General features: G+C 40.2%; 1 protein-coding gene across 5 annotated transcripts; it reads right to left on the bottom strand.

Moving 5' to 3' along the window:
- Nucleotides 1-7,656: 7,656 nt before the first annotated feature.
- STEAP1 (STEAP family member 1) lies at nucleotides 7,657-21,670 on the bottom strand. 5 transcript variants are annotated; one of them, XM_035545477.2, is made up of 6 exons: nucleotides 20,625-20,810; nucleotides 17,389-17,493; nucleotides 14,643-15,155; nucleotides 12,422-12,586; nucleotides 10,428-10,712; nucleotides 7,657-10,335 (listed from the first exon to the last, which is right to left on the bottom strand). In XM_035545477.2, the coding sequence occupies exons 2-5, from the start codon at nucleotides 17,479-17,481 to the stop codon at nucleotides 10,455-10,457; spliced, it is 1,029 nt and encodes a 342-aa protein (XP_035401370.1). In that variant the 5' UTR covers nucleotides 17,482-17,493; nucleotides 20,625-20,810; the 3' UTR covers nucleotides 7,657-10,335; nucleotides 10,428-10,454. The 5 variants fall into 5 exon arrangements, with proteins under 5 accessions (XP_035401370.1, XP_035401368.1, XP_035401372.1 ...); XM_035545475.2 differs by lacking the exon at nucleotides 20,625-20,810 and adding an exon at nucleotides 21,265-21,670 and having other exon boundaries at nucleotides 7,657-10,712; XM_035545479.2 differs by lacking the exon at nucleotides 20,625-20,810 and adding an exon at nucleotides 21,265-21,361 and having other exon boundaries at nucleotides 7,657-10,712; nucleotides 16,821-17,493.
- Between the last annotated feature and the right edge of the window lie 943 nt (nucleotides 21,671-22,613).

Raw genomic sequence — 22,613 nt, 5'->3', positions numbered from 1 at the left:
CAGAGAAAAATCAACAACAAAATGGAATATCGCTTTCTGCATTACTTGTGGCTGCTTATATGTTGCTTTATGTGACACAGTCATAAAAATATGTATATTAAAATAGGTGTATTTGTTCATGAGATGAATTCATGCACCTTGAAATGATCCATGAATTCTGTTACCTGTTTCTCATGCAGCTGTTTGGCTTGTGATTGCTCACTAGGTATGTTTTCCATGTGGTTCTCTTGACCTGCTTGTGCTGTACACAGTGTGCCAGCTCAGATTGATCCTTCATGCCTAACACACCACAGTTCTCAGCGATGTCATTCAGTGACATTTCTCACCAACACTCTTAATTTCTTCTGTAGTTGTTTCTACATGTTACTAGAAAGAGTGAATTATATTCAAAATCAGTGTTAGACACAAAATTGTGAATTACAGTGTTTTTGTTAATATTGATAGGCATATCCACTTTCTGGTAATGAATAAGGGTTCTTTACAGAATCATATAAGATGAAAGGGAATGACTTGAAGCTGCATCAGGGGAGGTTCAGATTGAATATTAGGAAAAAGATCTCTGAGAGGGAGGAACAGGCTTCCCAGAGAAGTGGCCATGGTCCCAAACCTGTTGGTGTTCAAGAAGCGTTTGGACAAAACTCGTAGATGTATGGACAATGCTTTTAGATACACAGTTTAACTCATAGGTTGTCTTGTGTGGAGTCAGGAATTGGACTAGATAGTCCTCGCGGATCCCTTCCAGCTCAGGAGATATTATGATTCAATGACAAGGAAAACTAAGAGTGGGCCTAATGTCCTTGGGCCACTCTACCTTTCTCTTTTGCATAGTTAATCCACAAATCTTTAACTTTGTTTTCTTTTTTCTTTTCTTTTTTTTTCTTTTCTTTTTTTTTCTTTTATATGATCTTTCCATTGTCTGTGTGCCAGCCTGTCTAGCTTTAGCTTTTGTGCGTAGCGGTGAAGGAGGAAACTTTTATGTTCATTTACCAGCCTACTAAACAGACACCACTAACTTGATACCTATTACATTAAAAATTAAGTCAGTTTGGATGGCTTCACTTGATCCTATGTTTTTTTGCATGTTTTTGAGGTTTTACAGTTTGAATATCCTTGCTTAAACTGATAGCAAAACAACTACTGTCTCCCCTCTGTCGCTGTGTAACTGATCCATTCAAACAGGAGAAGCAAAAAGGAGTCCCCATTTTGCACTGAGTTTAGCATGAGGCTAAGATATATGCAGGCCTTCTATACGCATAAAACTCACTGCAAAGTTGGACTGTGTATCTTCAGTGATATTATGAAATTGAATTGAATAGCCCTCTCTCAAATTATATACAAAGCTCTAGAGACAACGTAATTCTTAGATGCCTTGTTGGAGGCCTGTCTTAAATAATAAATTGAAAAAAAAAAAAAAAAAGAGAAAGACTATTTTCTCTTAGCAGGTGTTTTTCTTTCTTTAGGAAAGTCCAGGGAAGCATTATTATTTCTTCCTTTAAGGGATGGAACATAACAAAGGAGTTTCCAGTTTGCAAATGGAAACAGATATTCTGGTTCTTCCTCTTGGCAAAGGGAAAGCAAAGCCCCAGGGATTTTCCTGTGGAAAATGAGTGAAAACAAACACACAGAAATTTGCTTCCTATTGGGGCAACAAACCCAAATACAATCGTTTCTGGCATACTACCCTCAACGTAGCTAATTTTGTACCTGAGCAGAAAAATACAGTGTTTCCCAGCCAGGAACATGCAGGCCAAATATTTTTTTTTTTCTTATGGCAGCCTACAATTATTTTAAAAATATAACTTGTACCTCTTAACCATTCTTTATAAATACAACATGGATCTGAGAAATTTAGAAAATTGTAGCTAATTACTATTTTTTTTGTAGAAATATTGTTTTGTTCTTTGCATCTTTCTGATTTTTGAGTTAGTCTGACATCTACTAGAAATTATGTTGTTTTTTATAAAGATACTCTTTAAAAAAAAATTAGCCACTAGCTAAACAAATAACAAAAAATAATGGTAAGTACCTCTACTGAAATCTCTTGCCTTCACTCTTCGGATTTCACTTGTGAATTCCCCTTTTCACTAACTCTGCAGGTATCGCTGCTTCTTTCAGACCATATAAGATCTGAACTTCAGTAGTCAAAGGCAAGGAAAGAAAGACAAACTGAAATAAATAAATAAAAAACATTTAGATATTCCTTTGAGAGAGAGGAGAGGAGACAAGTGGAGATGAGAGGAGGAGAAAAATAATTAAAAGAAAAAGAATGAAAGAAAAAAGAAAAGGCAGGAAAAAAAAGAGAAGAGAGAGAGAAAGATGGAAAGAAAGAAGAAAAGAGAAAGAAACCCCTTATAAAACACATTTAATAAGCCAAAATTGAGAAAACACATTTAATAAGCCAAAATTGAGAATCCTTAGCAGGTCAGTGAATCAAGGCAGAGTGTCTCCTTCTTCCCAATAGGAAGCACAAGTTAAAGGTGATTCGTTCAAATCAGAGGACAGGTACTCAACACCCCCCCCCCCCACCACCCCAAAACAGAGAAGATTCAGACCTACAATTTCATTTCTATGGCAATCCAAGTAACAGAGAGTATTGTTTCTGCTTTTATGATCTGGCAGATAAATTGTATCCACTAGAAAGAAGCTGAAGGAAGGAAACCTCTCCTAGCTTTCTCTGACTATGGTTTTCCATAGCCATTGTTGAGGCACAGCTAAGGGGTTTCAGGACCTTTGGCTTCTTTGGCTTTAGCTTTGTTCCTTGGCTTTGTATAGAGCACAAGGTCTTGTATGACCTTTCCACATCTCCCTATAACTTTTGAAACACCTCTGCTTTGTGGTGCAAGTTACAGAAGATCAAAATCTATCTTCCTGGTTCATGGCTGTTCATCTTAAAAAGCTACTTCAAAGTGGGACAGTAGGTTCTAAAAATGTGATCTTCTGTCTGCAATTAATTGTTGGACCCAAAGCCAGGGGTAAAACAGATTATTTTTAGAATGTAAACAATTAAATCCAGAGCAAAATTTTCTGTAAGTTGACTAGATAAACAAGAACAGAGGTGTGTCCTTCTTAATGAAGTATAGATATTGAAAAAAATAAAAAATTGAAAAACTCATTTAAAAAACATTAATACTTGCCTGAACACCAAACCAGCTGAGGGAAGCACAAATTATATTGTGGCCTGACCACTGTCTGACAGCTTAAGACTAGTGTTTGTGTTACAAACAGTTTGGGATTGCAGCTATTTGGGGTCAAATTTCCTTCACAAAGCTGCAGACCATAGGTTTTGCATGGGAGCAGAAGCAAAATTTAAAAGGATTAAGATCACTGCATAGTATGTAGCATAATAGATGTGAAGAAGTAGAAATATAAAATTTAACATGTTAAAAGTTTATGGTTATTAACATCTTCATTACTTTATTACATTACATTATGTACATTGTCCTAGGTTAGGTGTTTGGCTAGTTTATTTTGAATATGTTTTTTCCCTGAATGGGACCATGCCATCAGTGTAAAATATTCCTTGGCAAATAAAACTCAAACCATGATAATTCAACTGCAGCTTAGCACTGTGAGGAGAAAAGCTGTATCTTTACAGAACAATGAAATACTAATTCTGTTCCCAGTCCTGTGAATATTTATGTAGTTAAGTCCACAGAAATGAACCAAGGTCAGTGAGTTGCCGCAGAGCCTGAAAGTTAAGCAGTTCTTTGCAAGATCAAAGCAACAGCTTTTCAGTCAAGACTTAAGTTCTCATTCCCAACATATTTGTTTTCCAATCATACCAAATTAAAGGAGTATATCAGTCTAAGAGATTTCCTCTTGAAGTAAAGGAACATAAGCCACACACTACTTGGTTAGACCGATGGCCTAACCCATGAGTACACGTACAAGTGTGGCAAAAGAGAATGCTATTTCAGGTGGGTGTGCAAGCCTCGCCTCTCTGTCTTCTGCTCTCCCCCCAAATCCTCATTTGTATTAGTGATGTCTTAGGGTACATGCCTACAAAGTCCTTTTAGTGTCTTTTTAGGGGCTGTTGTATCTGAGTTTGTTTAAACCCTTTTTGAACCTGTCGATGCTGTTTGCCTCCACAGCCCCCCGTGGCAGCAGGCTGCAGGGGTTCTCTACCCACTGTACAAAGATGTACGGTCTTAGGCAGTTGTAAGCTAATATCCTACCAGTTTCATTGAATCCTCCCTAGTCCTGGTAATGTGGGGTTTGGTGAAAAATAGTTCTCTGTTTATCTTATCCACTCTCTTCATTGTTTTGCAAACCTTGATCTTCTGCAATCTCCCATCCCATTTGAAGTGCCTCTGCCTTTTTAGTCTCATCCTGTAAAGCAGCTGCTCCACACCTCGATCACCTGAGATGCAAAGGGAAAAGAATAGTATGAAACTTATTATGGGCTGTTTTAAGGGGATTGTGAGAATGTGCAAGACTTCTTATGGGATGCTTAAGAAAAGGAACAAAGGTGGAGTAAGGGAGGGATCAAGGTGGATCAGGGAGGAACAAGAACAAGAGAACAGAGGGAAAAGGGCATTAAGAGTATTGTTAAGTGTTATGCTACATACCACATATTTCACTCTCCAGCTTCATGTGGGTAAACCTCTCGTCCCCTCTGTTTCATGGATTCACTTCAGGCTCTTCAGATGCTGTGCTATCTGTCTTTGTCTTGTCCCTCATTTTACCCATCTCCTGTACTAAGGATTTCTATTCCATACTATATTGATGCTGTTGTGATCATCTCATTCAGTATCCTCCATCTACTTATTTTTCCCCTTTAGCATCCATTGGGCTCCTTTACTCTTTCCTTTCATAAAAAAATCTGAGAGTTTACAATGTCTCTTTTCCTTGGCATCCTTTTCATTTCATAATGGGATCTCCAGTCGTTCTATTCCTTCCCATTCCATGTTCACACCACTTTGCAAAATTTCACAGTCCCAGCTTTCCTCTGCCCCAGAATACCCTTTTCTCTGTCATTAATTATTTGCGAATAAATAATTTAGGATGTTTATATTGTGAATGTACTAACTCTATTGGAAATTAGCAGGTACAAGAGAAAGCTGTCGCTATTTTAATTATGGGTCCCGTCAAAGAATTGCTAGACTTCTGAACTGTTGCAGGGATTCCTGAGGTGCCCTTCAAGGGCTCATTTTCTTTCCACTCAGGTTTCTTTTTTTTTCTCCCTCCCTTGCCCCTCAGTTGTATAGGTTTCCCGTTAGAACACCTAGAGTATTTTTGAATGAATGACATATGCTGTTCAAAAGTTATCCTGATACATGCACAAGCACAGGTGGACAGACAAGAGAGAAATGCTATCCAGTATATGAGTGACAGGACTGGACAAAAAGGCAGAGGACAAATTGGAGAAATATTATGTGGCCATTCTTCAAGTCCAGAAATCAGCTTTTTTACAGATTTTCAAATAATGAGGTATTCAGATGGAAAACTCTTTTTCAGTAGAGTCTGTCCAATGAAACAGTGTAAGCGTGTACTGACAGCAAACTACAAGATTGACTGTCCAGGTCAAAAGACCCTACACCACACTTGCCACACTTCTTTTTTAACAGTGAGTCCCAAAGATGAAATTTAAGGACCAAATATTTCTATCAGTAGTAGTAGTAGTATTCAAACAGCCGTAGAGGGACCACACGTCTTTAACCAAGTCAAGGACATAGCATATTTATCTCACTAATATACTTTCTTGCTACAAGGATGAAAACATATAAAAAGAAAGAAAGAAATGAAAAAATGACAAAACAATGCTATCTTCTGTTGCATCATCTTTATTGGAAGTAGCTGTAGTCTGCTTTGTAAATTGATAATTTGGTTCACTGACTGGTTTTATATTTTCATTTGAGAATCTCTGAAAATTTATTATGCATCCTTAGTAAATTATCTCCACCACACCGACTTAAATATTATATTAAATCTATTGCAAATTTCAAGCAATGATGCAAAATTTGACCTGAATTCAATGAGATATTGTTAAGGAGGTTCTCACCAAAATAAATTATTTTACCATCGGCAACAGAGAGTGCTGATAGGATCAAGAAATCCTGGCATTACTGAAAAAAAATCGGTGACAATGATCAGTCGCTGACAGACAAACTGATTACAGAAGGCTACATTCTCCAAGGGTGGATTCAGCATGTTTTCAAAAATCTGTCTTTATTTTTTCTTGTGTTCTTTTAACCAATTCTTTTGATGTCATTTTAAGAAAATCAGCTTAAAAGTAGTTAGTCTGTATTTCAGAAATGGTTAACACAAAATTTCATGCAATCGGGACAATAGTAGAAACTGTGGATGTAGCAGAAAAGAGAGGAAGACATGAGATCATCATTTCACAGATGAAGCCACACAGTTGACAGTCATGTAGAGGTCAGTCAGTTTGGGGTTTTGATGATAATTTCTAGAACACATTTTTGCCTACTGATTCATGGAAAACTAAGAACCTGACAAATATGTGAAGTGATGAAACATTCTTGCTAGCAGAATAGGATTTAAGCTTTGAATTTTAGGAGCACTTACCACTGTGCAGTTTAAACCACTTTGAACTAAAATCTTCACCCAGACGGTGGTCGGGCACTGGGACAGGCTCCCCAGGGCAGTGGTCATGGCAACAAGCCTGCCGGAGTTCAAGAAGTGTTTGGACAACACCCTCAGACATATTGTCTGGTTTTTGGATGGTCCTGTGTGGAGGCAGAAGTTGGACTCCGTGATCCTTGTGGGTCCCTTCCAATCCAGGATATTCTGTGATTCTATGATTTCTCTTCCTGTCCTTCATGCTGGCATATGCACGCGCCTGTCAGGTCAATCAGATCAGTACATGGCTCTGGATGAATCATTACTTTTTAACTGGATCAAACTCCCTGGACTGATTTAGTGTACAGCTTTGCACACTTTTGTTAGAAGAACTGAGATAATTGAGAAGTATGGCCAAAGGGAGGGACAGTTTACAGTAAAGGCTGCTGTCAACAGGAATTGACATTAAACCATAGCCAGCAAAGCCTTGTTCTGGCTTCCTGGGCACTCATCATTGGTACCACTTCTTGATAATAGTATTCTGGGATCTTGCTATCTCAGGTAAACTGGTCAGGAAATTCCTCAAGTCCCTTCAACAATTTAAGAGTTCTCTCTCCGGTTTCAATTCTGTATCTCTGACTTAATTAAGGAAGTACTTTGTAGCCTTTGTAAAGGCATTGCAAAATCCCTTACACTAGAGTGATGAATTCTTACCAAAGACTATGACTGTATTACTTTCCCCTCCTCTATGTCTTCACCATTCTTGAGCTTTTTCTGGTCTTTGATCAGTGTTTTCAGGGATCACAGGTCTCTTTCCAAAGCATTCCACAACTAGCTCAGCTTTCTGTTCCTTCTCAAAAAACTCCTCCAAATGCTAGAATACATGGCCTGTCAGTTAAAAGAGCTATCAGAATTTTTCTTTACATCTCTCTATGAAAATGTCCATTTTGTTTTTCACATCTATGTCTTCTCTCCTTTGGAAACTCCAGGATCTTCAGCTAGCATGGGGAGAAATGTCCCCCTTGACTAAAGCTATTTTAATGTTCATGTCAGCAGCTCTTCTAGGTTTTTTCATGCCTTTTTACCCTTATACAGGTCTGGATGGATAGTACACAATGGCAGACACAGTATATATACAATTAAGCATTTAATGATACATAATTTTATAAAAATAATCAGTGTTATACAAATAAGTGCCTAAAATTGGCAGACACATTGTTTTTATATATTTTAGTAGTATACAGATGTATTAATACACTGAATTTTGAAATAGCTATATAAACATAAATTAAAAAGTACATATGCACTCATTGTAATTAGTGTTGAACTAAATCATATCTATCACAAAGGGAGAAATAAAATACTGTTGATAGCATTTTCTTCTGTAGCTCTTCACACCCCTTACCTGACCCTCCTCCCTCACTATTGCATCTGAATGCCTTAAAAGCTTGAACATGCTGTTGCAATGTCTTGCAGAGGAATACTACTCCAGTACTACAGATTGGGAAGTGAGTTACTTAAAGGTGAAGTAGTTTACTAAAGACTTACAAAGCAGGGAAGAGACTTGATATGAGGTCTCAAATTCTGGCTCTAAGCATTCAACAGTGCTATATAATGAAAAGGCTAGCTGTTGCACAGAAAACCTTCCTCCTACTTCAGATTTTGTTTTACACATGCCGTAGGACTAGCTTTGAATGGCTTTTTCGAAGGAGTGTCTTCATTCACCTCTTTTCAGTTTTCAGTCATCAAGGGTTCTGTTCTCTGTGTCACAAACCTTGTTAACCTTGAAGCTGTTTATATTTCCCTGTGGCAAAGGGCTGGCTTCTATGACCAGTTGAAAATGATGAATCCAACTATGTGACCAGAATTTAGCAAAACTGGAGATTGAATCCAATTCTCCAGATTTTCTTAGTAAGGGAGCAGCAGAGCTGATCCTGGAGAGCACAATTTAACACATTTTGATAAAACCAAATGTTAATCTGTTCAATGGATGCATGCTGGGCTTGCTTGGAGTACTTTAAATTTCATCTTTGTCCTAAGTAGTAAATTTGAGCACACCTTTTGAGTAGCTAGTGGACAATCTGATTTCTTTATCATTACACTTGTCTCAACCTGTTTCACTGGAAAAAATTACTTTATTAAGGTTTTTCTGACTCCTGACAACAAAGTGCAGTTAATATTCTGGGTAAGCCTTTGCTAAGTCCTATCTGTTCTGGTTTCAGCTGGGACAGAGTTAAAACCAGGACAATCCCTAACATGACTTCTAATTAATTTTATTTATTTCCTGTACAGAAATACTAAATGCTCATGTATTAACAACCACACTTTTTCTGTTCTTTCAGAAACTTAAGTTCACTTTCCAGACTGGCTTTCTGTGTTTTAGTGCTTACCTCTGCCACGCATTACTGATTTGATACACAATGTCACTCAAGTCTCTTCAGTCTATATTACACAGGCCACCATGTTCCCACTTATTTTCACAGTACTACATCAAGTGCAAAACACAAAGACAACTTTTAAGTTGCAATAATTGGAGTTATAACAAGAAAAATACAAAATGTAGTATCTCTGTAGCTATTTAATTTGTTAATTATGCTCAGTGTACCAAGTCCACAAATGTACACCAGGATTATTAGCTGCAGAATCATTAGCACCATGTGTTACATGTATTTTTATGTAACCATTGTTTTCCTGTTTGTTTAATACCAGAGCCATTACCAGTTACAATTCTCATTTGGGTGATCCCAGCAATAGCTGGCACCATCAGTCCATGTCCTAGTCAGCTCACGCAGGGAAACTGGCAGCGATGTTTCTGCTGCTGGGTGAAAATATTAACTACTGCATAACATATTTAACAATAGATGCTAACAAGTGAATTATTAATTTAAAACTTTCAGACAGGCCTATGTAACACAAAGGAAGTGAAGCTTCATCAGCTTACACTAAAAATTTTAGTAAAAGCAAACATATTCAGAAGTGATTTTACATGAAAATCTCACCAAATCAATGCCAAGGTTCAAATGCCTATTTTTAATGTCTTTCTTCCAGTCACACAATTGTGCTGGCCCTAGAGCAAACAGTAAAACACGTTTACCTGACGTGTGAGCTATCCCACTGGAATAATTTGTGTTAATAAAGATTAGCACATGTCAGCGGCAGCAGGTCAAAAGCATGGAAAATTTCCAGCATCAGAAACAAAAGAATGTGTTCATGGAAAAAAAAAAAGGAAAATGTTTTATGGTTCTAAATAAACAGACACACCTAGTCCTGTATAAGATGTAGATCTGAGTCTAAAACCTCTTATTTTAGACTGTGCCTAAGCCTCAGGAGAGATTTGCCTTGCAAAGTTCCCTGGAATTCTGCTTGCCTGATTGTCTAAATTCAATATGTGGTGGGAATGCAACACTCTTTTTGTGTGGCTTCTGTGCTAAGGTCCCCATTCTGCAGAGTAAAATGTAGGATGCAGGGGACAAGGGGGGACAGGATAATAAATATTCAAGTTGTTTTCCTTTATAACACTGAGATTTAACCAGGGAACAAACATGTCTGTGGGATGCAGAAAGCATTCCTGAATTCTGTGGTGTAATGATTTATTTACTTTCTGTGGTCATCTGGACCGATGATTTATGATTGCTTTTGCCAAAGAAAGAATTACGATTGAGGTGATGAAGTACTGGCGTTTTAAGAGCAATGAGTCAGAAGAAAGAAACGATCAAATACCAGAATACCAAATAGATTAAAGTGTAAAATGAATGTTTTCAATTTCTGTCTCAGCAAAGGTCCAGTTGCATCAAGTATCCCATACCTTTGCAGCTGAAATGAAAAGTAAACAAGTAACATCTAAGAAAAATATGAAAACAGAGCTCACAATTGAACGTTTTGTGGACTTGAGCATATTTACATACAGCAGGCAGGAAATGTCCATATGTGATCTACAGCCTGGAAGTCATGCTGGTTTGATTGGTTTGTGTGTTGGCTTCCCAGCCACATCTGATCTTTTTTATCCTCTTCCTGAAACATGGGAGGAGCAGTATGCATTTACAGAGCAGGACTACAATAGGAAGAAAAACTGCTACCATAAATGAAGGAGGTGTGTACCAGATAAATTGGTTAACATCAACCCACTTATCCCAAGCAAACACCAGTGCGTGAACTGTGCATAGCAGCAGAGCTACATATCCCATCTTGCTCTGAAAAGAGAAAGATAATAGTTATTTATTTTTTCAACCTTGGTGAATAAGATTACTCTTTTAAGTAAAAATGGAAATCAGAAAGGGCCTCAAACAATGCATGTAAGTGAAAGAAAAGAGAACAGTAGCTTTGAACTAAAATTAAAACCTTATAATTCAAGAATCCAACTGTACCTGTCTATGTCACCAGAAAAGATGAGGCACATTTTTCTCCTATTGATAAGATAGTGGACTAATATACAGAAGAGATCACAGATTCCCCAAACTGTGTCAGTTCTCAATATATCAGTTTGTAGATGTCATCTGTATCCTAAATTATCATATCTTCTGTGATAAGTTATTATGAGTTCAAAAGCAGACTTATAAATGGTTTAATCAACTGTTTGCAAAGGGAATTTTTAAGGCCAGTTAAAGTCATTAATTGTAGTAAATCTAGTACTATGATAAATTTGGCTTAAGATTTGAAATTAAGGAGAAAAGGAAAAGTTATGCAAGAGTTACTAGTAATTTTGTTTCCCGTGTACAGAAAAATCTTGCTTTTATTACAAAAATTGAATTACTCATCAATGTAAAGTTCCTTTTTAAGTGGTAAATCTACAGGATACGATTAGTATAGAAGTTATTTTTTTTATAAAACTAATCCAATATGTTAGCATTACTCTTCTGGATTTGTTCACCATGATAGCTTAATATGGAAAGTACCCTAATGTATTAATAGCTTAATATGCACTAGGAGACCCCTTCCTACATCTATCCATATCATCTCTGTAGAGTTGATAATCTTTTCTTACAAATGATGTACTTCATAGAGTGAACAGAATCCCAAATCACTAACTGTCAAAAAATACATGTTTCATAGCTACTTTTCAAATTCATAACAAGTTCTCAAATGACAGGTGCTCACTAAGTCATTGAATTTTCAGATTTTGGTGTTCAGGGACCCAACTCAACACTTGCTTAACACAGTGTGATCATATTGATGCCAGCAGAACCACCCCTGCTTATTATTGTGCATGATACAGGAAACTAAGAGCAAAACACGTATTAGGTGAACAAAACAAGGACATCTGTAGCAAAACTCATGACTGGCTGGATTTGATTATGTGTCTGTTCTAAGACGTCTCCTTCTCAGAACGCAACTTTTTGGAGTGGGTTGTGAGGCTAGTGACACTGCATATGGAAAACCTCTGCATTCCAGAAGGCAGGAGGCTTCTGGACTTGCCAGCCACTTGGTATTGCTCAGGCAGTACAGAAAATGGCTCCAAGGGAGCAACAGGCAATGTTCGTTTAGTAATGGAAACCCTTGCTGTATGCCAACGCTCTCATCTGGTTCAGTACCACCTACTCCCAGGACAGCAGGACACAAGGCTTTCTTGAAACATAAAATGCCCAGAAGATAACTGAAATGCTTTCAGAGCCAGAGGTCTTTGACCTAAGAATAGTTTCTGAAGGAACAACTGCTGCTGGTCAACTTGGAGCTATCTTTCTTTCCACTTTACGCCCTGAACATGACAGCCATTTCTTCTCCCAAAATAACAAATGAAATGAATATTTTTTTGCAAAACAGTTAACAGAGGGTGCTGAATAAACATTTACATTGGTTTCATTAACGACTCTATATTTGGTATTTTTAACTAGGAATAACATTAGCTGATAACATACAGTCCTAAAAATGAGTAATGACATGCAATGATGACGTTTATGTGTACCTGAATGTAGTGGAACTCTCTCCAGGTCAAAGAATGATTGACAGATGGGATTGAGGTTATTGCCAATAAAGCCAGCAAAGCAAGTCCCAGAATTCCTAGGGACACATAAATCTCCATTCTCCAAACATCATGTTCAATCCAGGCATTTTCTTTTTTTCGTTTGACCTGCCAGAAGAATCACAGGGTTGGAAGGGACCTTTAAAGACCATCTAGTCCAACTCCCTGGCCATGGGCAGTGATGTCTTTCACTAGATGAGGTTGCTGAAAGCCCCATCCAACCTGGCCTTGAACACTTCCAGTGAAGAGGCATCCATGACTTGTCTGGACAACTTGTTCTAGTGTTTCACCAACCCCACTGTAAAAAAATGTCTTCCCTATATCTAATCAAAATCTACCTTCTTTCAGTTTAAAACCGTTGCCCTTGTCCTGTCAGTACAGGCTCCGGTAAAAAAGTCTTCCGCCATCTTTCTTGTAAGCCCCCTTTATATGTGGAAAGGCCACAATAAAGTCTGCCTGAAGCCTTCTCTTCTCCAGGCTGAACAACCCCAACTTTCTCAACCTTTCTGTACAGGAGAAGGGCTCCAGCCCTCTGATTGTTTTCTGCTCTAAGAAGTTCACATCTTTCTTGTACTGTGGACCCCAAAACTGGATGCAGCACTCCAGGTGGGTCTCAAGAGAGCAGAGTAGAGAGGGAGAAGCACCTCCCTTGCCCTGCTGGTCAAGCTTCTTTTCATGCAGCCCAGGATGCAACTGGATTTCTGGCACACTTAGCCATTTCTGTGAAATAGTTATTTTCACAATAATAATTAAGAAATAAGATGAGAAACATAGTATTTTTTTTGTTTGAATGTCTCTAAGTGTAACTGCTGTTTAATTTTGATGAAAAAGTCTTTACTAGTATCTGTAGAGCAAAGGTAGGCTTCACGTGAGAAGAATTTACAGATTGCATAAGTGTCTTGGCCCAGAACTGACTAGTTCTGAGGCCCATCAGCCTGTCCTCACAGCAGGAGAAACCTTACTCTGACAAATACAAACAAACAAAAAAACAATCCTCCACTTATGGCAAAATACCTTATCTAGGGGATTATAACACAAGGAAATATATTTACAGCACTATTTTAGGGATCCAGTTTAGCAAGCATTCTTAACCATGTTATCCTGCCAGAATAGCCTTTTTTTTTTTTTCAAATGACTCGGTTTATTCAGCTGCACTGAATACAATGGTTGATATGGATGAAAATAAAAATCTGATGCCAAAGCTTGTCCTGTGTATGACTACTTGCAACAGTTCCTTGATGCTGTTAGGGATCACCATAGTGTAGTATGCTCCAGATATGATCATTTCTTCACCTGCACTTAAGAACTGGAATCTTGCAGATATTTCTGGTAAACCATTCAAGTCAGATTACCAGTAAGACTATCTTCAAAGTTTTCATCAGGTAGTTTGACTGATGTCAGAATTCTTAAGAAGCCAGTAACACCCTACTCTGCTTTCAATAAAACCTTATGTTAGACTTTAAGGATATTAAAACTGTACCTTTGCACTCTACACCTTATATTGGAATATTCCCTATGCTGGAATACTCATGGCACCCAAGGTGATACATGTGCTAGAAACTCTCTAGTCACAGAAAACCTTAGACACCTTTGCAAGCCAATTATTGCTCGTGACTTGGAAGCATGAGTGAAATAAATTGAGTTGTTTTAACAAGTTAGTGTGCACCAGCCAAATTGTGTAGTCATCACTGTTCGCAAGTTTAGTCTGTGGCAAATACAAATTATTGTATTTAGCTCAGTCCTCTTTCATTGCTGATAATTCACTTTACACAGATGATGTCTAAAAAAGGTGTGTGCAGCAGTTTCTGTAAACAGTTAGATTCCTCTGATGCAGAGAAATTAATCCACACTAAACTAAGTGTTCCAAAGACTTAAATGTACCTGTGAAACAATTATAATTATGGGTATTTTACACAGAGCTAAGAATTCCCAGATGAAGAAAGTGACTTATTGAATACACACTGGCACAGCTGTGTTGACTCTTGACTCCCCATAAAATGCTTTAACAAGTAGGACCTGCTCTATCGCTTAGCAGTGCTTTGTGAGGAGCTGCTTCAAAATCAAAGGCAATGAAAACAGCTTTCTCCCTATCCAGATTTGTTTGGATGTACAACACAAGGATTGTCTCAACACCGAAATGTTGGTATTTGTGAGCCCATCATACCTGCTGGAATGCCCAGTTGAGCAGCTTGTATCTGTATGATCTTCTCATTGGATAGCATAGGCTATAGCAGGCGTGCATTGTAGCGAAGAAGAAACCGAGAAGTCCAAATTGCTTTCTTGACAACATCCATCTATCCAGCCACTGGGGAAACCTTTTATACTTGGTGCCAAAATACAGCTGGAAACCAGCCGCTAATATTCCTGGTAAATATACCAGTGCTAAAAGGGTAATTGAAACCACTGGTAAAACTTTGTTTATGACAAGGATTGGAATTTTATAGAAAACATTTTCATTTCTTGTTACAAAAGGATATATGACATCTCTTAGAGAAGTGTAAATAAATGTTAATAATGAGATCGCAGATGCTATCTTCATTGGTAAGTGCCACTTGGGGAACAGCTCCTGCTTGCAGTGTTGTTCTGAAGAGTGTTCAAACTCACCAAAATGGTGTGCTTGATGTAAATCAAAAAGTGCAGCTACTTCTGGTGGATTGGTAACTTGCATATCCACATTCTGGAAAAGACAGAAAGGAAATAAAAAGTGAGATCAAGCTCCAGTAATCACAATATTTGCCATCATGGCTTCTATACTGTGCAGCACTGAAATTGTATACAAAAAAAACTCCATGCATACTATTAAAGACAAGCTAGCTTGAAAATACAGTCTTTCAAACGGCATAGTTAGTAGTTGAGCAGGGCAATTTTACTGTAGATTTCTCGTTCTTCATTCATCATCTATGGTAATTTCAAAATAGATTTTCATTCCAGGAAGTTAACTACACCACAAGGGAAGATTACATTATGCAAAGCATCATTACAGCTTCTTATGATAGGCACTCCAGATTTCAAGATTTCCAATTTCAGCTACAGACTTAATAATGTAACCCAAATAATATGCACAACAACAGAATCCAGAGACATGACACTACAGTATTTCATTCAGTCACTGCTATTTTAATGACACTTAACTGGGGGAATAAGGATGTAAATAGAAATATTTGGGATCCAGCATATTAGACCAGCTGTGCATCTGTCAACTCTATCTTAAATTTCTATGCTTTTATTCCCACCCTCCCTAAATGTAATAGCATCCTCTTAACTTTTATAAAAACTTGTGAAATTGAGGCACTTCAGTTCAAAAAGCTGATTTTTTACTGCCAAGTTGTCATGGTTTGATTCTAGTCTCACAGAAGATCTTGGCAGAATTACCACAGGCTTAAGAAGCTAAGCTAGGACAAAATTTTAGTAGAATGTTATAAACTGCTTTACATTGAGAGAATGTATTAAAAGATTGTCCCAAACTTACAGTTTGGGGAAGAGGTACATGACCAACATATGTACAAAATGAAAATATGTGCATCAACAGCAGAACATGGCAATTGATGCAGCAGACAGCTGTCCAGGGGTGGAGAACTAAGAATTTGAAACATTAAGAAACGAACATGCAACCCCTTTAATAATCCAGTGAAATGCAAAGTAAAACTGAACTAATGCAGCAATGGCTCAACTTTAGAATGGCTAAAGTTGCAGGTGTCCAGATCTCCAGAAAGTGACATGGCACCGTGAGGTTTGAGGAAGACAACTACTAGTAGAAAGTTGTGAGTTGGCAGTCACAGAATCATACAATCACCAAGGTTGGAAAGGACCTTCAAGACCATCTAATCTAAATAATTCTGCTAGGATATAGGAGATCTGCTTATTTCAGCAATATGACCTGTCTTTATTCAGAATCAAATATTATAATGAAGCTGGTTAAGGGGTCAAATCTTGTAAATATCTGTAAATAACGCAGGGGTAAGCAGGTGTAAGTCTTGTGTTCGTCTTCCCTAATACATAGGCATTTTGCTTGTTTTGCTTTCTTTTAACAGAGAAGTAACAAATGTTCACTGCTATCTTGCCATAAAATCCTAAATGGAGACAAGGTAGCCTGTTTCCAGGTCTGATCAACTTGCTTGCAGTGCCTCACAGTAAAATTAAAGGGCATGGTCTGTATTAGGATTTTATAGCTGAATAGCTAATACATGTTGATGTGATAATAAAAAATGTATCTTTGTAATGTAACAGGGAAGGTATAGCCTAAGTAACTTCTGTTCTCTAGTCTGCGAAGAACTGTGAAGAGTGTAGTTTTTATGCATTGCAGAATCAGGTATGAGTATAAATTACATAAACTGAAATTCACCTCTGAACCCAGTTTCATCTAGAGATTCCTGCTTCTTGAGCAGACAGTTTGTAAAGCCTAATGCAGTATTCCACAGACTGAGTTCACAACAGAACAGCAAGTTGTGGCTTGAACTTCTTCTGTGCATCAGCCGTTGCAGAAGCAAATACTGTTGAAGTGGATCTTTTCCTGGGCTTTTTTTGCGTGGTGTGGAAAACTTCCTAAATGCAATGTGGCAATGATAAAGACTCTACCCAAGACAAATTTTACATTCCTGTTCAAAAATCACAAATTATTTCTATAGAGCTTTGTTCAGCTGGTAGAATGCAACTAACAGTTAACGTCATGCAACTGTTACTGTGTGGTTTTCTTTTTTTACCAAACCTTGTGTATTTTTTTAGCGTGGAATGTGATTAAATTGAATGAGTTGCTCTTTATCTTTTTATCTCTTCATGTCAATATTGAGAGAAGACTTCAGAAGCATTGATGATACGCCAGTGTTACGGAAACACAGTGCGTTTGGACAAAACCAAATAAAGTCTGCAATATTCTGTGTGACATATGAACTGCTCTTTTACAGAAACATTACCAAGTTGCTAAGGTTTCCTCTATTTCTTCTCGGCACGATGCTCTGACCTGCATTCTGATCAATGGTATGACTATCGCCTTCCCTCTTCTCCATTGCAGAAACTCCCTGCAAAACAAACACAGGATGTAAAACAGGTTTTGAAATGCCCTACTGGAACTTTGAGGCCTATTTTCCCTCAAAATGTTTTCTTCCCCCTCCTCCACCCATTTGCCAGAGAAATTATGATAATCTAGGGAAAAGAAAGTCTGTCCTCTGAGAACAGAAGAGCTCAGCTTTTTTAAAAATTATTTAAAGTGGAGAACAAGAGAACATATGAATCAACAGAACAAAATCACTGATGAAAAGTAATATTTAAGCTAAATGCCCATGTTGCTACTGGAATGAATAACTTAAATCAGGCTGAAAGTTTTAAAAATAGAACAACAGAGTTTGAAACAGTTTTTGAATAGGAATAACAAGTAAAATGTTGTGAAGATGGATTTTTGGTAAGTTTACAAAAGGTTTAATGTGTCTATCCTGTGTCTATCCTAGCAAGAAGCTGGACTTCCTGATATAAGAAACCCATGCGGATTTGCAGTTCCTAATACTTTTTAGGTTTTACAATTCAGATTTTCAGGCTTGGTCTACCTGACAGTCATCCTGTGGCTTTAGAGGTGTATTCTCCCCTCAAGATTGTCAGGAAACTCCGGTTGGAGCTTTGCTCATTCTGTTCCAAGGTACACTGTCAATACTTACCAATACAAGAGGCAGCAGAAATGGTTCTTAGCTGTTAAGGACTAGAAGAAATCAGAAGGCAGAAAACAAAGAGGAAGAGAAGGGATATTTCTTTCTCAGGATCCGAGCAGTAGAAACAGTACCCTGAAGTCTTGAGAGGGCTGTAAAAGAGCTGCAGGGGGTTACCCTGCAAGGTGGACTTCTGATAGGTACGCCACCCCGTCGCACACTGCTGGAAGCGATGTGCTAGTGCCGAGGCACTGGAAGCTCAGGTTGCCCTGCCGTAGCGTAGCACTGTGACCACCTCTACGGCTGTGACTAGTTAGCTCCTCCAGGAAACCTACTGAGCAGCTGGATTACTAGACATGAAACTACTTTGCTAAATACAGATTCTTTTATATTCATACACCTTTCAGAAATTTGTATCAGTTGTATTTTTGCTGTGCTTCAGTAGATGAATCCACACGGTCTTGTGCTATCTGGTACAAACATTTGCTTTTTGCCAAGCCACCAGCCTTCTGAAGCCTAAGTATTCTTTTCCTAAGTATTTCTTTTTTGACTTTTTTCCCCTCCTGCTAACAAGCTCTCCCTTTGGGCATAACCTTTCGGCCAAGTGTTGCAGAGTAGGGTCAACAAGAGCTTCCCTCTGAAGGTCAGGCTATTAACCCTTTCCTATGCCATTAGCTGCTTGTATATCCTACTGCTGAAGGCACATTTCTTTTTTTTTTTCCTATTCCTAGGGCTAGACCTGGTGTTTCATGTTATCGTCACAAAACTTCAGCTCCTCCACTCCCAGAATTAGTTAAAAATTTTATGTTTTGATATAGTGTATTTCTAGCTGTTACAATGACAAAGAATAGTTTACAAACAGACCTTCATATAATGTACTTGCTTGTAAAAAAAGTAACAAAGTGATTTCCAGACCTATTTTAAAAGAACTCAGAATATCAAGGGCAATCATACAGTTTTTGAGGCCTACTCTCTGATTTTTAAAGTTTGAAGTGTGTGTGTGGAAATAATAAAAAAAAAAAGGATGTGAAGAAGTCTTAGACTGACTTTTACTTTTTCGGATAACAAGATCAACTTTTTAAAATTGTTAAAACAGATGATGGCTCACATGCCTTTGCTCCTTTTTTATTTTTTCTGTACTAACCTCAGTTGAGCTTTCAACTGTTAACATCACCAGCCTACAGGAGCTTACACAGTGATCCCTGCCTCTTCTGAACTGTCCTCTTCTGGCTGCCACACTATCTTGGAGGTCCGAAAGCATATTTTTGGTTGAGGAGCTCTGCATGGAAATGCTTAACTCACCTGACTCTTATGCTACTATCAGTCTTAATTTAGAAATGAAGAGTCCACTAATAGCTTCTAGCTAGAGGTTTGTGTTGATGATGATGTAGTAAATGGTATAGCGATGTGAAAAAAATCATGAACTGGGATGTCACTTGCTGATCCTAAAAGCTGATTTGGGGAAACAATGTTTAATACAATCCTAATGCTTTATGAGGCAGAAAAAAAAAAAGGAAAGATAAAAAAAAAAGTGTGTGAATGAATGCATATGCTCTAACAGGGAAATATGTGTTACAGCCATGCGACTGCATGAAAGGAAGCATAAGTGCCAAACCAGATAACTCTGATATCAGAGATAATACAGAGTTATTTCTTTGATACAGCTGATAACAAAGCACAGTAACAGCCTAAATACAAGGCACTTGTAATTCTGTTATACAGTGCCTTATGAACTATCATAACAGAGTCCTTTACAGCACGCCTCTGTCTGCAATATGTTTGAAGAAAGTCCCGTGAGAGACAGAACCCAGTCACGTCCATCCTCCGCGCCCATGCCTCCCTCTCCAGAAGGCAGCAGTGCAGCTGGCTGCGCCTGAGGATGGAGGATCTCCAGCTGCGGAAGGCCAAGTTTCCAGCGCTGGGTGTAGTGCAGTTTGGGAGAAGCAAACAGGCTCTTTACAGCGCTGAGCCGACAGTGATCCAAACCGGGCAGACCTGACTCTGCCAGAACATCTTCCGAAGTCAATGGGAGGTTTGCCTGAGTAAGGGTTTTCAGAGCAGGCTCACTGAATAGAGAAAAATGGCTAAAATAAACAGACTAAGATGACAACGATGAGGTGATGGACGAGGTGCGGGGGCGGTGTCAGCATCCCACTCCTCTGGCACCATCGAAGAACGACCGGGTGAAAGCGTTCGGGGGCAATCGCCTTGCTTTTAAGGTGCCGTGTAGGCACCCGAGAGAGCCGAGCTGGCCAGCCACCCCTCACCCCCGCTGCCCGGGCTCGTCGGGAACCCGGCCGAGCTCTGTGGAGACCCTGCGGGGACCGGCACAGGCGAGCCCCTCTCCGTGCCCTCCTCGGCCAGGGTGCGCTGGGGGCTCGGGGCCCCGCGATCAGCGCTGCCGGGGCCGGCCCAGGTGAGCTCGTCCCGCCGGGGTCTCCCGTCCCGGGGCGGAGCGGAGCAGGGCGCCGGAACCCGGCCGCAGCCCGCCCGCCGCCCCGGGGCTCACCCACCTCAGCCCGCCGGCAGCGGCGCCTTCTTGTGCCCGGGCGGCGGCGCGGGGCTTCCCCGGGAGCCCCGGCTCAGCTCGGCTCGGCTCGGCTCGGTCAGGACGGGGAGAGCCCGGCGCGGCCGCGTCGGGGCAGGCGGCCTCAGGTCAGCCCCCCAGCGGCCGTCAGGCGCTGAGGGGAGCGGCCGGGGAATGGGGGCCCGGCCGCAGGCTCCATCTCCCCTCCCCTCCCCGCCCGGCCCCGCCTTCCGCGCCCATCCCGCTCCCCCCAGCCTGGCGGGCACCTGAGCGCCGCGGCTCGCCTCAGGGCCGGATCTCGCCTCAGGGCTGCCCGCCTGGCCCGGACCGGCCCGCGAAGCGCCTCGGCGGCCGCTGGGGCCTCGCCTGGACAAAGGGCGCCTTCACCTGCGCCCTCCCCGCCGGGGAGGAGGAAGGAGAGGGAAGGGAGAAAAGGCACCGCTCGCCGCCCCTCACGCCCCTGGCGGGGAACCTTCTCCTCACCCCTTCTCCCTGCCCTGCTGCTCCGTGCGGGCTTGTCGCTCCCCAAGCCAGACAAAGGGCTGTATTGAGCCCTGCTGCTAACGCGAGCAAGCCTCACTTTAAAAAAAATAAAATATTTTTCTTCAGGTACCACCATCTCGTACCTTTTTTCCTGTGCTGACGGTTCTGAAAAAGCGGTTTTGTCACAGGGCAGCGTAGGCTCATTACCTCGCGGAAGCTCCGTGTTCGAGGATATTTCAACACTTGGTGGCTTTCTGACGTTGCAGAAAACGTGGCCAGTCTGCCCCAGAAATGTTTTCATTTCTTTACGCAGAGCTTATTGCGTCTTGCTCAGGGTGGCTTCGCAGAAGCGATGCCAAATTCCAACCCTTTTTTTTTTTTTTTAATCTTGGGAATGTATTTTTGTTTCTCCTGCTTCTGTGTTAAATGGACACAGTCTCCAGCAGCATGCTGCATCTGGCAAGAAAGAGGAGATAGTATAATCTCCTCTCCTGTGTTAAAACAAAACCTTAACTTTTGATTTGTCTTTGTAGTTGCCTTCACTGGAGTATTCGTGCTCTGTATATGTGCACGTTATTTTCCACGTGCTTCCCATTAGTTACTGCTTTTTTTTTTTTTTTTTTTTTTTTTTTTTTTTTTGCCACGGATGCTCACTTTCCTGTGCTCCCACTTTCTAAAAGCGCCGTTTGATTTTCTTTGCTCTTTTTTTTTTTTTTTTTTTTTGCTCGGCCGGTTTTTGGGTAGTTTTAGCTCCCAGTGAATCGCATCAGCAGGGTGACATCTAGCGGTGGGAGCACGGGGGAGGGCGCGGGCTGCAGCCGGGTGTAGCAGCGCTGTCACTGCTCACAGGAGAAACTGGGGCTGGGGGGCCGAAAGCTTCCTCTTGTTCCGAGCGAACTCATAAGTGACTCTGGCTTCCTGTGAGAAGTCAGTGGTGTAAGTTTTATGGGGACATTTGTAGACCAAAAGGTAGCTCAAGTGATATTTCAGCATCTGGATATCCTATCTTAATTTAAGCGTTTTCATAAAACGCTCAAAAAGTAGCTCCTGAATAAGCACTCTCAGAAGACGAGACAAAAAGCCAGCCAAAGTGAAGCATGACATTAACTAAGTGCCTAGTAAGCTGCTCTGCCCAGACACTCCCAGTATCTCTGGCCAGGCAACCACCGCTCTAGTCTCTGCATCCTGAGCACAGTAAGGTGCTTATCTGTGAGTAAAAATGGAAAGCTCATTTCATGTGGGCGCTGGCAAGGTGGAAGTAGATTAAATGCCAGGGAAAACTTTGCTTTCATGCCTGCTCTAAGGCATTACTTTCAGGTATGCAAAGTACCACCTGTATTAGAGAGGCTACCAGAAAGCACACTGCATGGCAGCCCTCCCGTAGACTATTACATCCAAATGATACCCCTGCACACTGACAGTTTTGGGCAGATAGTATGCAGGTGCTATGCAAGAGGTGTAAGGTAGGAATCACCACAGAAATCGGGAGTTG

This window comes from Cygnus atratus, chromosome 2, assembly GCF_013377495.2.
Source record: "Cygnus atratus isolate AKBS03 ecotype Queensland, Australia chromosome 2, CAtr_DNAZoo_HiC_assembly, whole genome shotgun sequence".
NCBI lineage: Eukaryota > Metazoa > Chordata > Aves > Anseriformes > Anatidae > Cygnus > Cygnus atratus.
This window is presented reverse-complemented; position numbering and strand designations above follow the sequence as displayed.

What these genes read in the sequence shown, in the direction of transcription:
- STEAP1 (XM_035545475.2), bottom strand. Translation starts at nt 17,481, where the DNA reads ATGGAGAAGAGGGAAGGCGATAGTCATACCATTGATCAGAATGCAGGT. An exon ending in GAGGAAACCTTAGCAACTTG is followed by an intron (nt 15,156 to 17,388) that starts GTAATGTTTCTG and finishes TGTCTTTTCCAG; the next exon opens with AATGTGGATATGCAAGTTAC. An exon ending in TCAACTGGGCATTCCAGCAG is followed by an intron (nt 12,587 to 14,642) that starts GTATGATGGGCT and finishes TTCTTCTGGCAG; the next exon opens with GTCAAACGAAAAAAAGAAAA.